This window comes from Schistocerca serialis, chromosome 1 (assembly GCF_023864345.2).
Source record: "Schistocerca serialis cubense isolate TAMUIC-IGC-003099 chromosome 1, iqSchSeri2.2, whole genome shotgun sequence".
Classification (NCBI taxonomy): domain Eukaryota; kingdom Metazoa; phylum Arthropoda; class Insecta; order Orthoptera; family Acrididae; genus Schistocerca; species Schistocerca serialis.
In genome coordinates this window covers 389,245,684-389,263,506 of record NC_064638.1, presented here as the reverse complement: position 1 = coordinate 389,263,506, position 17,823 = coordinate 389,245,684, and the positions used below count along the sequence as shown (strand labels likewise).

The 17,823-nt window shown below is 37.9% G+C and overlaps 1 protein-coding gene across 1 annotated transcript in view; it reads left to right on the top strand.

The window, feature by feature from the left end:
- LOC126471273 (N-terminal kinase-like protein) overlaps positions 1 to 17,823 on the top strand; it is a 123,833-nt gene that overhangs the window by 43,756 nt on the left and 62,254 nt on the right. The window contains exons 5-7 of the mRNA XM_050099395.1: positions 10,185 to 10,275; positions 13,358 to 13,672; positions 15,080 to 15,203. Of these exons, the coding sequence (XP_049955352.1) occupies positions 10,185 to 10,275; positions 13,358 to 13,672; positions 15,080 to 15,203 (530 nt within the window). The remainder of the gene's footprint in view (positions 1 to 10,184; positions 10,276 to 13,357; positions 13,673 to 15,079; positions 15,204 to 17,823) is intronic.

The window sequence follows — 17,823 nt, the reverse complement described above, 5'->3', positions numbered from 1 at the left end:
AGTGTGGTAGGTCTGCTGTTGTTTTCTATCTACATAAATGATCGTTTGGATTGTGGGATAGGGTGGATAGCAATGTGCGGCTGTTTGCTGATGATGCTGTGATGTACGGGAAGGTGTCATTGTTGAATGACTGTAGGAGGATACAAGATGACTTGGACAGAATCTGTGATTGGTTTAAAGAATGGCAGCTAACTCTAAATATAGATAAATGTAAATTAATGCAGATGAATAGGAAGAAGAATCCTGTAATGTTTGAATACTCCATTAATAGTGTAGCGCTTGACACAGTCACATCGATTAAATATTTGGGCGTAACATTGCAGAGTGATATGAAGTGGGACAAGCATGTAATGGCAGTTGTGGGGAAGGCAGATAGTCGTCTTTGGTTCATTGGTAGACTTTTGGGAAGATGTGGTTCATCAGTAAGGGAGACCTCTTATAAAATACTAATACGACCTTTTCTTGAGTACTGCTCGAGCGTTTGGGCTCCCTATCAGGTCGGATTGAGGGAGGACATAGAAGCAATTCAGGGGCGGGCTGCTAGTTTTGTTAGTGGTAGGTTTGATCATCACGCGAGTGTTATGGAAATGCTTCAGGAACTCAGGTGGGAGTCTCTAGAGGAAAGGAGGTGTTCTTTTCGTGAATTGCTACTGAGGAAATTTAGAGAACCAGCATTTGAGGCCGCCTGCAGTACAATTTTACTGCCGCGAACTTACATTTCGTGGGAAGACCACAAAGATGAGATAAGAGAGATTAGGGCTCGTACAGAGGCATATAGGCAGTCATTTTTCCCTCGTTCTGTTTGGGAATGGAACAGGGAGAGAAGATGCTAGTTGTGGTACGAGGTACCCTCCGCCACGCACCGTATGGTGGATTGCGGAGTATGTATATAGATGTAGATGTAGAAGTCTTTGGCCAGCATTGCTGATGACTTTTTACATAAAATGACACAAAGAAATTGGTGTACATAGCAATACTAACAAGCCTAAAATAAACTGACCAAGTGGCCTTCATGTTTTGAATTTATATCAGCTCATTCAATCAGGAGCATCCCATCTTGTCCTGTTTATCCAGAAGATGGTATAAGTACAGGGTTAAACGAATTTCTGTGTGACACACAGTACAAGCAAAGTAATGCGCTATGCGTATATGAGTTGCTTTCAACGTTTTGAAGCTGAATATATGTACAGTCCCTCTCTCCCTTAACAACCACATCTTTATATGAACCAGTTCCCCTATTACTCAATTTTAAAGGTTCATAGCATGTTTTGGAGTTGGAAGTGGTGGTGGTGGTGGTGGTGGAGGAGGAGGAGGAGCTATGCAGGTAGTTGGGGCTTCTGAAGCCAAGCAAAGACCAACCCATCTGTCTCTTTGTGAATTTAACAGAACGCTGTAGATTGCCAACTGAAGAATCAACAGCTTGTAATGTATATCAGTGAACTAGATTTGAAATGGTCATTCTCACAGGTATTCTCATGTAGTGCAACTTGTTGGGAGCAAATAGTCCCAACTTCCAAATATTAGGGGGAAGTAGTTCAAGAGTGAATGATTTTCAATATAAATATTGTATTTTGAGTGTGTTGCTATAGTTGCCTTAGACTGCAGTCATGTGTGTGTGCGTGCACGCGTGCTGCGTGTGCGTGATCTATTTTTGACAAAGGCCTTACGGGCCAAAAGCTTTATTTGGAACAGTCGTTTTGTTGTGCCTACCTGTGACTCAGCATCTCCCCTATATGGGGAGCTTTTCATAATGTTGTTACATTCCATCCTGGATTTTCCATTGTTTGATATTCTGAGAATGTGTTTACTGATGCTAGTAATTTGGCTCACATGCAGTTCAGAATAAAACATCTGTTTGCCAACACAGTTGAAAATTCATGGTCATATATCCCAAGTGGTAACTTTGGGCAAACTGGATACACAAACATTGTGTACGCTTCTTTGCCTTAAGGTACTGAAAGATTTTGCCACTATGAGACTTGAATACAGGAAAATAATTACTGAAAAACACAAGAAAGTTCTGACATTGTCAAGTTCAGTAAAATTCTAGAGATGAACTAGCAAGTACCTCAGCCATGCTCATTTATAATCGAGATTTGCTAAGTAAAAATGGCTCCATTCACTGTACTTCGGACAGTAATATTCCCCTGACCAGTCTCTGTAATGTGATACTGTGAATAAGAGCCATACTGTAGCTGTAAGGTTCTAGACGGCAACTTCAAAAACACAACTGGGGGCAGTCCAAGCAGCTGTTGTGTTTCCTATTGCCATTAGCAACATTTGTTGCAGTGCTTGTTATAGTCAGTGATGACATATTGAGTTTCAGTGATACATTTGACAGCTTTTACCTGATCTGCATTGAACAGTTGTAACTATTTGAAAATTACTGTCCTTTAAAAAAAATACTGACTATCTTATTTTAGAAAATCTTGCTAATATGCCTTCACTGTCCTTGCTCAATATGAAATGATAATATAGACTGAAAAATTAACCACTTCTGAAACTTTCAGTGAATAATGTGTATAGCCCACTCGGTTGTGACTAATTGCCGGTATACACCATTTATTGAAAGTTTTGGGTGCTGCCATGTTCAAAATTGTGGGATTTCTGAAACTGTTACTTTGACACACTGTTTCAGTCCCACCATCACCTGGTCCAAAATATATACTACATCTCCTCCTCCTCCTCCTATTTGAAGAAGTGAGTGTTAACCCATCCCAAAACTAAGTGAATTTAACCCTTTCACTACAACAAAATGCTCTTTACATACTGTGCTGAGGCAGCTTTTGTTATGGCTTTACTACTTGCCAAATGCTGCTGCCTGCAGTGAGAGACAGTGTTCTGGCTGATATGAAATACTTATCATCCGAGTTTTTGAAGACTGTTAGGTGAAAAAAATTGATTTTGCGTCTCTTAGTCTGATCTCTTCACTCAATAAAGAACTGAATTTCTTCTCGTTATCCATCATATGCACTGCGCTGCATCAAATTAAGTAAAACATTGCCTGTGCTGAGAGATGACGTTCCAGGCGATGTGAAATACTTATCCAATCTTTCAAAAACTATTAGGTGAAAAAATTTGATTTACGCTCATATTAAAGCATGAAATTTTAAAGAATGTTCAGAGGTAAAAATGCATTGTGTGAACTTTGTGCGTGGTTGATTTTAGCTCAAACGTTGCAGTGAATGAAATTTAGATTAGATATCAAAATTTTGTTTAAGATTGACAGCAGAAGGATATTTCATATTGTTCTGAAGCTATTGGGTTTTATATCCCAAAGGTGGTCGTGTGTGATGCACCCATTCACATCCTTGCACATCATGCTGACATAACAATTGTCATATCTCATAAATTATTCAAGATATCATAACGAGTTTTCTTCTTCTTCTTCTTCTTCTTCTTCTTCTTTTTTCCAATGATGGCATGCAGTGAGGAAAATGGATAATATGTTGTATGATAAAGACTCAAAACTTCTTTATTCATCGTGATATGGAAGTATCTCATCTGTAGTAGTGAGAAATCGGCTGCTTAGGACACAGTCAGATGACCATAGTCCTACACAAAAATCCAAGCGGTGTGCATATACACATCCACAACACCTTGGGAATGGTGTAGCAGGATGTGTGTACGTGCCCACAGCAGTAAAATGGTTAACAAAATTGTCCCCTCCTTCCCACCCCCCTCCCCCCCACCTCCATCTCTTCAGTGGTCATCCTATATCCTGTTTTCAGGTTTTGCTAGCCATGGCAGGTGCTCAGGTTTACTTATTTTGATGTGTTCATACCATCCTTTTTTCCCCTCCCCTAATCTCTTGACTTTTACTAGTAGGTGTTGTCTTATATCTCCATTCCCCATTCTCTCTTTAGTGTTAGTTCAAGGAGTGACCTCGCAAACCTCATCTCAGCTGCTTAAAATTGTCATTCATCTCCTTTTCTTTCCAGTTTTCACTACCGTACATAAGAGTAGGCTTAGCCACCATATTATGTAGTCTGAGTGTTCTGTCTTTCCTCACAGTTGTACCAAGGTACCTTCCTACACAGTCACTTATAGCATTATATTTCTGCTTATTTAAACTACAAACAAATTAGTTTTGTGTACTAATATCTCTGTCATAAGATATTCAAACGAATTTACCTGTGCTACTATTTTATTGTTTACCAGTATTTTTGCTCTTCTTGTGTGTTTCCCTTCCATTACCATTTCTTTCGTTTCATTTACAGGTAGAACCATTTGATGAGTTTTGAAAAATATTATTCAATCTAAATACTTTTTCTTGTAAAACACTTTCATTGTGTGCTAGAACAACTTGGTCATTTGAAAATAATATAGCAATAATAAATTTGTTTCTTCCCACACTCATCTTCTTGGGGTTCTTAGAATTCCATTAATCTAGCGCTTTAACACATACAGGATGTCCTAGGAGGAATGGTCAGAATTCATGGGTTTGGTAGGCATGGTCATTTGAAGCAAATGACTTCATGTGTGGACATGGTTTTCCAAGATAGAGCATGTTTAATCTGGACTGTTATTTATTTTCTGCATTATTCAATACATTAAATCAAACAATAGTAACTTCATTCAACAATGTAAGAAAAGATAGAGTGCTACTTACCGTAAAGAAGACAGTCACGATTAAAAGACACTCACATATATCTTGCGGCCGCAGCCTTCATCATCATCAGTGAAGATGCGCGCGCACGACCCCACGCGCGCCACACACACACACACACACACACACACACACACACATACACACACACGAATGCCAGCATCAATCTTGAAGGTGTGGGAAGGGAAGGGGAAGGGATAGTAGTGTACAGGTGGGGAGAGAGAGAGAGAGAGAGAGAGAGAGAGAGAGAGAGACGGATGCTGTCTGATGGAGTGCGCAGGGACTAGACTGCCAACAGATGCACTGTCAGGAAATTGTGGGGCAGGGAGGTGGGGGAAAAAAGTAACAAAGGAGAAGAGTGGAGAAAGACGAGTGGATGCATTGACAGAGGGCTGCAAATAAATCGGGTGGGAGATGAGAATGGGGAGGAGATGGTAGTACAGAGGGATTGGAAACTGTTGGGTGGAGGGTATGGGGACAGGACTTCACAGACATGGACTGTCCTCCCAGACATATTTTGTGAACAGATCTCCCATACCATTTCTTCTCACAGCCCCAATCCTCCCACCACCCCCAAAAACTAGCCACAAAGGAGTATCCCCTTCGTCACCCAGTATCACCCCAGACTGGAACAACTGAACGACTTCCTTCCCTAAGGCTTTGATTACCTATCGTAGTGCTCATAAATGAGAGACATCCTAACCGATATACTTCCCACCTCTTCTAAAGTGCCACTCCCAATCCCAACCCCTTGCCACAAGAACCATATCCCTGTGGAAGACCTAGGTGCACGACCTGCCCGGTCCACCCACCTGGCACTTCAGATTCCAATCCTGTCACGGGTTTATCCTATCCCATCAGGGGCCAGGCCATCTGTGAAAGCAGCCATTTACCAGCCCTGCTGCAATCATTGCACAGCTTTATATTGGTAAGACTACCACCCAGTTGTCCATCAGGATGAACGGCGATTGCCAAACTGTGGTCAAGAGCAAAGTAGACCACCTTGTGGGACAACATGCAGCTGAACATAACACACCTGATTTCAGTAGTTACTTCACTACCTGAGCCATCTGGATCCTTTCCTCTGCCACAAGCTTTTCTTAACTGCACACATGGGATTTATGCTTGCGACACATTCTCCGTTCCCATAATTATCGCGGCCTCAACCTCTAACATACTGTCTCCACACCACCTACCGAACAGTTTCCACCCCCGTCTGTCCTATCATCCCATCCCCATTCTTGTCTGCCACTCTGTTTATTTGCAGCCCTCTGCCACTGCATCCACCTATCTTTCTCCACTTCTCTCCTTTTTTGTTTCTTTTCTTCCCCACCTCCCTGCCCCACAACTTCCTGATGCTGCGTCTGTTGATGATCTAGCTCCTGCACAGTCCCCCAGACAGTGTCCATCTCTCTCCCCACCCATACACTACTTTCCCTTTCCCTTCCCCTTCCCGACCCCTCCAGTTTGCTGCTTGCATCCCACGTGATGTTGCATTCTAACCCAAGATGCTGGAGTTGGCAGTTGTGTATGCTGGAGTTGGTGGTTGTGTGTACATGAAGTGTGCTTGCTTTTGTGTGTGTGTGTGTGTGTGTGTGTGTGTGTGTGTGTGTGTGTGTGTGTGTGTTACGGACAAAGGCTTTGGCTGAAAGCTACATGTGAGTGTCTTTTAATCATGCCTGTCTGCAACGTGATATGTCTCCTTTATTGAATACATTGTCAGGTTTGCACCAGTACAACAATTAGTGAACATTACTGCGTACATTTTATAACATATCTGTTGAAAAATATGTATTTCTAACACATTCACCTCTAAGTAGTATCATATATGTCACATTGCAGCTGTTAAACAGTTCACAGTGAGTGTATAGCAGAACCTTTTGTGTTGCTTGTCTAAGTGCCTGTACACATTCTCTAATGAGGGCAACAGTATATATGATGTGACCAAGTAGTTTGGCTATCTTGGTGGACAGTTAATTGTACTATCATGACCAATCCAGTAATTAAGGTAAGATACACACATGTGCACCACTAGCCACAAACAAATATACATTAAAATTTGTTCTGTTTTGGAAACCATTCAGTAATGGACATAAGTTTTTGCTCATCCTTGAATATTGACTATTCATCCAGGAACACCTTGTATGTCATAAAGGCTGTTGAGGAACCACACTCTTGTTTTAGTCCCAGGTTTACAGTTAGGAATTCTTCGTTTAAGTTAATTTCAGTGTTATTGTATAGTGATTGACTGGCATTCATTAAATTTAGGGATACATTGTGGTCAGTGAGTATTTCTCATAATTTCATCATACCTACCATATTATAGGCTTTCTCCTAGTCTAGAAAGAACAGAAATAGTGGCTTGTTGAACTCTATTTTCTTTCCTGATAATTGTTTTAAACCAAATGTTGTGTCTTTGCAGGACCTGCCTTTATGAAAGCTGCATTAGTCCTGTAATTTGAGCATTCTCTTTTTTATGTCCTTGTATATAATTACATTTCTTACTACCATCCATCCCTCTAGAATGTTTTTTCCATATACTCAGTTAATATCATCACTGATCAGTTGTATAATGAATAGGGCAAATACACTCTTGTGTTATGTAGAAGAATTGATGATACAGATTATATATTATATCTAAAAACAAAGATGATGTGACTTACCAAACAAAAGTGCTGGCAGGTTGATAGACACACAAACATACACACAAAATTCAAGCTTTCACAACCAACGGTTGCTTCGTCAGGAAAGAGGGAAGGAGAGGGAAAGACGAAAGGATGTGGGTTTTAAGGGAGAGGGTACGGAGTCATTCCAATCCCGGGAGCGGATTATATATTATGAAATTCTGCACAGGGACACTAAATCAGTTATTTGTCCACTTAATTTTTGTGAGAGTATTAAAATGTAAGCACATCATTTATTATTGAAAAAATAGTTGTATGAAAATATGTTTACACATTTTGCTTAGCAATTTGTGGTGGTGGACTCTATGCCCACTTCCTTGTCTCCTAGAAAGTAAAATACTAAATTGAGCAGGCAGCTAGTTAACCATTTGCTCCAATCTTAATGAAATTTAAATGTTTCATCCAAACCTTTTGCTATGATATTCTAAATTAATCACATTTACTCATCCATATGAGCTTATTCATGGATCACAATAAATGGAGGAAATAATTACCAACAATGGAAAAGTCAGGAGGGAATAATGACAGTATTATGAGAAGTATAGGTTACTACTCACCATATAATGGAAATGTTGAGTCACAGACAGGCTAAACAGAAAGACTGCAAACAAGTAAACTTTTGGCCAAAAAACAAAAAGCCTTCTTCTGAATTAGGCAACACACACACACACACACACACAAAACCTTACTTATGTATTCATGCAAATGCCACTCACACACACATGACCACTTTCCCTGGCCTCGGCAGCCAGAGACAGTGCTTGTGTGTGTGTGTGTGAGTGGCATTTACATATATGTGTGTGTGTGTTTTTGCCTAATTCAGAAGAAAGCTTTTTGGCTGAAAGCTTACTTGTTTAGCAGCCTTTTTGTTGTGCCTGACTGCGACTCGGCATTTCCACTCTGTGGTGAGCATCAATCTAACCTTTTCATAAAATTGTCATAAATAATTACAGTTTTTTTGGAAAACTCATATCTATGTTGATCTTAATTAGGATACTCTTCAGGCAGTATTGGCTGTAATACAGAAATGTGTGTTCTTGTTAAATCAGTAATAATGGCTAATTTCAGTGGTGTGTGAACAAGTAAATTTTTTATATGTAAATACAGCTACATATACACTTCCACTGATAAACAGTCATAGAATTTCACTGACCTCTTTCCAAACACTCAACAAACTGACATCACAACACAGTTGTTTCAATAATGAAACATTTTTACCATCAGGTGTTTTGAAGCCAGAAAACAGATATTGTTATATACACTGACGGGGAAAATAAACCCCAATACCAGGGAACAGTTGTGCTAGTTCAATGAAAGTTGTTAGGTGTGTTTCTATATCTGAAATGTGACATTTATTGAAATTCGTGCCAGTCGCATAAGAGTGGCACTACTAGTGCACTATGAGGGTGCAAATCAGATTTGCTTTAAAAACATGCTGTAGTAGTTGTGAGCATTAGTTATCTTTGAGATTGCACATGGTGAATTGATGTTAGTCAAGAAAGCCTTTAAGGTGACAAAGATGTCATTATTAGCACTGCACTGAGTTTGAATTAGGGCAAGTAATTGGTCTACGACAAACTGGATATTCCTTCTGTGATACTGTAGAAAGACTTGGCTGGAACATTTCCCTGTACATGATTGCTGACAGCGGAATTCACGAGAATGTACCATCGCAGGAAGACCAGGCTATAGATGGCCATGTGGCACTACCTAGAGGGAAGATCTTAGTGTTTGGCGTATGGCTCTGGTGCATTATACAGCATGTGCAGCAGCAATTAGACCAGGAGTTGGCACCACAGTGACACAGTGAACTGTTACAAATCTGTTACTTCAAGGACAGCTCAGAGCCAGGCACCCTGTAGTGTGTGTTCCACTGACCCCAAACCTCCGTCATTTATGACACGAGTTGTCAAGTGAGAGCTCATTTGAGGGCAGGGTGGAGGTCTGTTGTATTTTCTGATTAAAGCCGAATCTGCCTTAGCACCAGTAATGGCTGTGTGATGGTTAGAAGGCCAGTTGAGGCCTTACAACCAAACTGTCTGCGTGTTAGACACACTGGACCTACACCTTGAGTTATAGTCTGGGGTGTGACTTCGCATGACATCAGGAGCTCTCTCAAGATAACCCCATGCACCCTGACTGCAAATATGTTCGTCAATCTGGTGCTTCGACGTGTTGTGCTGCCATTATGAACAGCATTTCTAGGGATACTTTCCAATAGGATAACACTTGCCCACATACCACTGTTGTAACCCAACATGCTCTACAGAGGGTCGATATGTTGCCTTGACGTGCTTGATCAGCGTCTCTCTCTCCAGTCGACCACATGTAGGACAGCATCTGACGACAACTCCAGCGTCATCTACATACAACCTGCATTAACCATGCCTGTATTGACCGTCCCAAGTGCAACAAGTGTGGAACTCTGACCCACAGACTGACATCTCATTCCTGTATGCTACAATACAAGCACATTTGCATGCATGCATTCAGCATTCCGGTGGTTTCACTGGTTGTCAGTGTACCATTATTTCTCATTGGCAATGGTTTTCTCACTCTTACATTAGCCTGTGACCTTGCAATGTTAATCACCTAAATATGTTACCTAGACTAATGTATTCCTGAAATTTCATTACTCTAATTATTTCTTGGTGTTAGGACTTTTTTCAATCAATGTAAAACAACTATATTATGAAAAGGATAGTTGCTACTCACCATAACTCAAATATGTAATTTCAGATTTTATGTAGTGCCTCATCAATAATAATAATAATAATATGGAAAATGTAACAGTTTCTAAGCTTTCTAAAGCTTCCAAAAAATCAGCTTTCATGTTGTGCATCTATTTATGCTACACAAGTGGCTCTTTACTGCTTTGTTTCATGATTCAGCTCAACGGACATGTGGGGACTTGGGTGTCTCATCTGGGAAGCTTTCAATGGTTCCTTGCCTCAGCAATCTTCTCTCAAAGACCTGAACAATGTAAGTGTTAAAACAGGAAAGTTCTTTGCGTATTGACTGTTACAAACATGAAATTGTTCTTCTCACTTTAACCATTTTGTGATTTATTTATCATTCTCATAACAAAGTTGATGGTAAAATATTTTTTAAGGTTTAATTTTTTTACTTTTTTGTGAAAGTTGCTAAATTTCATTTCAGTTTCCTTCCATTGCATCTGGAATCTAGAAATCATTTTCATGCATGCATCATTATTTCCTTTACAGTCCTTTTCTGTCATAGTGATTTCATTGTTTCATTTCTTGCATTTTATTTTCAAACTCGTCATACTTTGCTTGGAAATTCCTGCCCAAGCTTTCCCTATTTTTTCATCAGTAACTCAGTGAGTTCCTGTTTAGCTTGTTCCTTCTTGTTACTTTCAACCATTTTCCAATTACTGTCATATCGTTGCTGTTATATTATCTGATTACTCTGTTCCATTTTGTGCTTCAAACTCTCTGAATCAATAATAATGCACCTTTATTTTATTTATTTACTTATTACTGGTTTGCAGTTACACTTACTAGAGTTGATACCTGCATTGTTGAACTTAGTCCTGGAATACTGATTTCATTAAACCCATTGTCTTCAAAAATGTTACTAATCTGTTATAGATTCCTCATCCCCTACATCACCCTGAGATAATTCTATTTCAGCAATTTTTGTAACATTTTCTGTTGTGGTAGTCATAATCACATGACATTATCACTAACTTATTTAAATTATCAAACAAAACTAAATGCTTGAAAGTCATTACACTGCAGTCATTGGTGACACTTCTTTCCTAGACTTTGCTGACTTCTAAAACTACATGATATGCATCTAGGCATTATGTCGCCACACACGCTGTGTTTTTGTTGCGGGAGTGCATTGTTCATTTTGGAAGAATGCACTGAAACTCAATCTTGAATCCAGTGCACCTCATTCTAAGACACTTACCTCCTACATAGGCACCTACCCCATACAATTTATTTGGATGAGCATATTAATTCTTGTACTGCAGTGTGTGGCTATTAAGGATAAGAAAAACTCGTTTTTTTTTTTTTTCTTTTTTTTTTTTTTTTTTTTTTTTTTTTTTTTTTTTTTTTTTTTTTGGGCCAAATTCAGCATTCGTTTTTGCAAAATTCGCCATTATTTTTTGCCAAATTCGATGTTACAGTCTCTCAATTTTGGCGTTACTGTCTCTTGATTTTCGATTTACAGTGTCTAGAGTTTGGATTTACAGTCTCTCGATTTTGGATTTAATCTCTCTTTTTTGTGTTACAAGTCTCCCAATTTCAAAAATTTCTGATGACTTACATTTAAGCATTGTATGTTCTTTATTTTAGTCTTATTTCATTGTTTTTACAGTGTTATATTGAAAATGAAGTAGTACCTATCAATTACATTATAGTTATTGACATCAGTCACACATTTATTTATGTTACTGAAATAAAAGAAGAAATTACATTACAATCAATTAAAAAATCTCCAGCTTGAAAGTTTTTCGAATGCTAGCAGTGCCATAACTTCAAATCTATTATCTAATAACATTATGCCACAGATCCATTAATCTTTCACTAAAGTAAATAAGCCACCCAAAGTCAATGTTCACATTCCCTGCTTATATGGACATTTGCTTTTCCACTAAATAATGAATGGATTTGCATCCCTGCAATTATTTACATATCATAGACCTCTCATTCCAGGCATAGATTATACAGTATTTGCCACGTAAGCGTTAATAGAGTTAATCATTATCAGGCTGTGGGTGAAACAAGAATGTAGGGCATTAGCCACAGACTTGGATGGATCAGTGGCCATAAGTCTTGCTAGCCTAGTTGAAATGCATAACCCAGTGGGTTTCAGTGTTTCCTTTACCGCAGCCTAGATATTTGTCCATTCTCAAAAACAAATACTTCCCACTATAATGAAGTAGTTTGACATGGATTAGGTGAATCAGTTTTATCTGATGATGTCACATTGCCTGATAGTTTTGTGAAATAAGTAGTACCAAAAACAGGAGATGAGTAATGCAATGGATCAATTAAAATGCGTATGTGCATAGTCTGTCATGTAAGTCCAAAAACCAGGAAATACGTTACTGCAGCTTCATAAGCATGTAGATCAATGTTGTCGGCTGCTCCAACTGCTTCTGTCATACAATCACAGCACACAACTTGTGACTTTCTCAGCTGTTTTTGTGGCAGTAAAACTTACGGAGTTATGATGTATGTAACTCTCATCTTGTAACTTTAGTCATAAACACTATCCCTAGTAACAAATCATTGGTTTTTAGGTGCATATACTTTTCTGTACTAATTGGCTTCACCTGAATTAGCAAATTACTTGCCTCAGCACGAACAGCCATCTACATTCAAGTGCAGTTAACAGGAAAATCCTTTCCATGCTGACACTAGCTTCTGTTTTGTAACAGCTTAAATGATGAAGCAAAGGTATTTTTTATCTTGTTTGCTAAACTCAAGGATAAGTTTTTTACAGTACTCATGGTGCTTCTAACATGAAAAAAATAATAAAAATATTAACATTTTTATGCATAACTGAAGCTATGTTTAGCATCACAGTACACTTACAAGATTCTTACTGCCATAAGAAAAACATTCCATATTATCTTAGATTTGATTTCCACCTTATCATCACAGTCATTTTTCTAACGCCATTAAAAAGTGATGTAATTTGGACATAAACATATTTTTTATTGAATATTTATGCGTGTTATATTTGTTGGTTACATTTATTAAATGTCATGTTAAAATTACATGCTTACAGTTTTAAAAACTGATAAATATAGCAGAATGAATGGAGCAGTGTGTGCAATTATGTCCATTCATTTAGTGCCTACCAACCGAATTAAAGCTTGTATAAAATGACCTTCGTATTCTCTTTAAAAGATGTGTGTTACGACTAAGTCAAGTATAGTTTTGTCCTGATACAACATTATAGATAATAACAATAATAATAATAATAATAATAATAATAATAATAATACATATCCAGATACTTTGCATGATTTTCAGCTATCTTGCTTAATAGAGTCACATTACTAATATTAATATCTTATCAACAGATTCCCAAGCAGCTCAGTACTGTGTATTGTGAGCTTGTTGGAGCAAATCCTGCAAGTAGACCTAATCCAGCTGACATTATAACAAGATGTCGGAAAATTGGAGGATACTTCAAGAATGATTTAGTTGATGCACTACTCTTTCTTGAAGAAATTCAGATTAAAGAAAAAAATGAAAAGAATAGATTCTTCAGCTCAATAACATCACAGCTTGATAGCTTTCCAGAAAATGTTTGTCAACATAAGATTTTACCTCAGCTCATTACGGCATTTGAGTACGGTGATGCAGGTTCAGCTGTCCTAATGCCCATGTTTAAGGTAAATATTCTTTAATTTTTCTTTGTTGGGTGTATGGAAAGGTTTTCCACTTGTTTCATCCATAGGAACTAATCTGTAGAATTGAGATTTGGTGTGGGATAGAGGAGGACTAGAGTATTACATAGATCGGGTGATTTCAGAATATCATTTTGGGAATGAGGGTAGAATGTACCTTACCTTCAGGAATGACAAGTATTCAAAGCTTTGACCCACAATGTGGAGGAATTTTTCAAGGCTTAGTTTTCTTTTTTGTATCCTTCTTGTTGCTTCTTTTCTGTCTCACCCTTGTAGATGACTTTCCTGTCAAACTCTTTGCTCCCATTTCATCTCCTTCTCCTCTTACCTCCCCCTCCATTCACATTTTCTTCATTGCAAGTCTCCTCTCTTGTTTATCATTCATTTTACCTTTAATCCTTTAACAACACTCCACAACTTCAGCTTTCAATATACTTCTTCCCTTGGCTTCTTCCTATTGTTTCTTCTCTAGATTCTACGTTTCTCTACCTTTTACCATGCAATGATTGTATCAATGTATTGAGAGATATATTTCTTTTGAATATAAACAGTGTCAACTTTTTTGTTATTTTCACCAAAAATTTCACAGTTAATTACTTCGTGAGAAAAAGGACAACAAAGTAAACAAATTGAGTAAGAATTATTTATTAGTTGTTTTTAGTGACTGTAAATCTTCAGAAACATAAATTGGGTCCTCTGCACTCTTTTCCTGTTCCTGCTCACTTTTAAATGGCAAATCATAATTTCTTCACAATAAAGGATGGCAGCCAAAAACAGTTGCAGGATAGAATTTTTTTTATTGAAATTCTTGACCAAGGTTTCGGTACATATAAATATACCTTCATCAGAAGTAAAACTTCTAAAATTACATCATGCACTGGAGAATAATAAAACAATTATGCCAAAAGGCGTCGTCAGTAATTAAAATATCATCTCCATTTGTACAACATGTGTAATGGGCACAGGATCAAAGCGAACAGTTTAACAATGTTACTTCGCCTATGAACTATGGAGTTCATAGGCGAAGTAACATTGTTAAACTGTTCGCTTTGATCCTGTGCCCATTACACATGTTGTACAAATGGAGATGATATTTTAATTACTGACGACGCCTTTTGGCATAATTGTTTTATTATTCTCCAGTGCATGATGTAATTTTAGAAGTTTTACTTCTGATGAAGGTATATTTATATGTACCGAAACCTTGGTCAAGAATTTCAATAAAAAAAATTCTATCCTGCAACTGTTTTTGGCTGCCATCCTTTATTGTGAAGAATTTTAACAGTTGCTGCTGCAGCCATGTTTAAAATCTTTAAATCATAATTTGTTAATTATGAGAGAGAGAGAGTAAAATTTAATAATAGAACATATTTATCATAAAATCTTTTTCAGTTGGGCCGTCTGTTAGATGAAGTCGAATATCAGAAGAAAATAGTACCCTGTGTTGTTAAACTCTTCAGTTCCAATGATAGAGCAACCAGAATACGCTTATTGCAACAACTGGAACATTTCATAGGTAAGTAACAGATAATTACTGCTCTTATGCCACTCATCCTGCCTTTTCTCCACCACTTTCCTACTACTGTGGTAACCCTTGTCAGAAAAAATGAAAGCATTGTTATTCTCATCTAACTTCCAGCAATATTTAGTTTACATTTAGTTGTTATCTTTTCCAGCTACCACCTAATATACTGATTGCTTAGAAAAAAGCAAATACTCAAATACCTCATTTGGAACTGTTGTCCAACATGAGCTTGTTTATCAAGCGAAAGGCACACAGTTCCTAGAGCAGTAAAGTTTCATAGGTTCAGAGCTGAATGTAATAACAACCACCCAGATGTTAAGGGTAGATTTAGTTTACAGGTGTGTACAAAGTGTTCAGTGAATGGATCTGTATCATAAGGGCAGTGTGTGTTAAAAACGTGTGTGCATTTATGGATGGAGGGACATTCTGAAAAGCATCATGTTGCACTGAATGCAATGAGCTAGACAGAATTGTGCACTGCAACCAGATGAACACAGTCAATGTGAAGGTTAAGAGTCGTAGGGCAATGGAACATTATTCCAACCTCAATTTTTGTTACAAATTGTGGAAAAGGATACAGAGATACATTAATTATTGGTGCAAGTGTTTGTAGCTTGGCTAGTTTACATGCTTTTAAAATGAAAAAGAATCTGGTGTGTTCATGTGGTATGTTTGTTTTCACCCAACATGCATAACTGACATCATCAAGCAACAGGTTCTCTCACAAAATTTGTGACACTGTTTGAAGTTGAGAGTGAACATAAGCATGTCTGGAGTTCAAGCAACAATCTGTAGAATATTTGTTGTGTAAATAAAAAATGCCTTCTGTTGCTGCACTGTGTTTTATTTTTCCAGACCCATTTCACCTTTTTTCACTTTAAGGCATCATCAGAGGATCTATAATGATAACAGTTTGATACACTTTTGTTTTGATATCAAACAGTGGAAACTCCAGATTGCTGCTTTTATCCCACGTGATGTTGCATTCCAGCTCGAGATGCTGGAGATGGCAGTCGTGTGTGCGTTAGGTGTGCTTGCTTGCTTGCTTGTGTGTGTGTGTGTGTGTGTGTGTGTGTGTGTGTGTGTGTGTGTGTGTGTTTACTGATGAAGGCTGTGGCCGAAAGCTATATGTGACGGTCTTTTAATAGTGCCTGTCTGCAGCTTGCTTTTTATGTAAGTGATTACTAATGGTTCTTTCTGTTTTTAGTTGGCATCAGCATTTCCTCTGATCTGGTCACATGGAGGTCACACTAGCACTCTATTTATGAAACAGAAGCACATTTTTGTGTTTTGAACATTTTTCTTCCCACTTTTCTTTTCTTATTTTTCTTCTTCTTCTTCTTCTTCTTCTTCTTCTCCGCCTCCTCCTCCTATCTCTCTCTCTCTCTCTCTCTCTCTCTCTCTCTCTCTCTCTCTCCCTCCCTCCCTCCCTCCCCCCTCCCCCCACTTGTTATGATGTGCTACCAGTCTTCCATCATTAATATGGACATAACACTAATGAGAAGAAACACCAATGCCAACTAAAAACAGGAAGAACCATAAGTAATCACTTACTTACATAAAAAGTGAGAAGCGAACTGTTTTATAATCTATGAATAATACATATCAAAACAAAAGTGTATCATAACTATAGCATTATAGAACCCACTGATGATGCCTTAAAGTAAAAGAAGGTGAAATGTTCCAGGAAAATAAAATAAAGTGCAACAAGAGAAGGCCTTTTTTATTTACATAACAAATATTTCTGTGCTTTCTGTGGAGGATGGCCATGCAAACACACACATTAAACAATAGAATGATTTTCTTTATAGTGGATTTAGTAATACTGTGACTGTAATTTTACATACAAATTATTTGCGGCAACCAGTCACTATTTAGGTTTTCAAATTTATTCCTTGACATTTAACCCAATTCATGAGTTTTACATCCATATATAGAAGGCTAATTCTCTCAACCTGGGTTCTGAGTGACCTGACCAACATTCCTAACCATCCCCAATCTCTCTCTCTTTCCATGGCAATGAAGGAAATATATAGTTGTTATTCTGGTTCTTGTTGTCGTTGATTTGGACTATTTTGATACAGCTCTCCACATTAGTCCCTTACATGCAAGCCTCTTCATCTCTGCGCACGCGCGCGCGCGCGCGCGCGCACACACACACACACACACACACACACACACACACACACACACACAGAGAGAGTCTAATTGCTAGCAGTAGTAATCGTTTGTGCTCTGTTAAGATCACTTATCACCTATGACACATAAAGTAAACTTGTGATATAAAATGCCTAGATATAAACATGTTTCCTTTCTGTGAGAAATAAATACAAGATCAATAAAAGGTTATAAGAAGGTGATTCTGCAGCCATATTATCTGATGAGTATAATGTTGGTAAGTTGACAATTAATGAATATAAAAAACAAAACATGAGCATCAGAAATTTTGTCTCAAAGTTTGAGGCTACTGGCAGATCGACAAATTGTAAAATTATGAAGCTTGACATGTACATAGAACTGAAAGATGCTGTTTACAAACAGTTTACATTAAAAGAGAACCAATCTCGGATCCTATTCCGTGTGAAAAGGAAATTAAATTTAATGAAAGTCT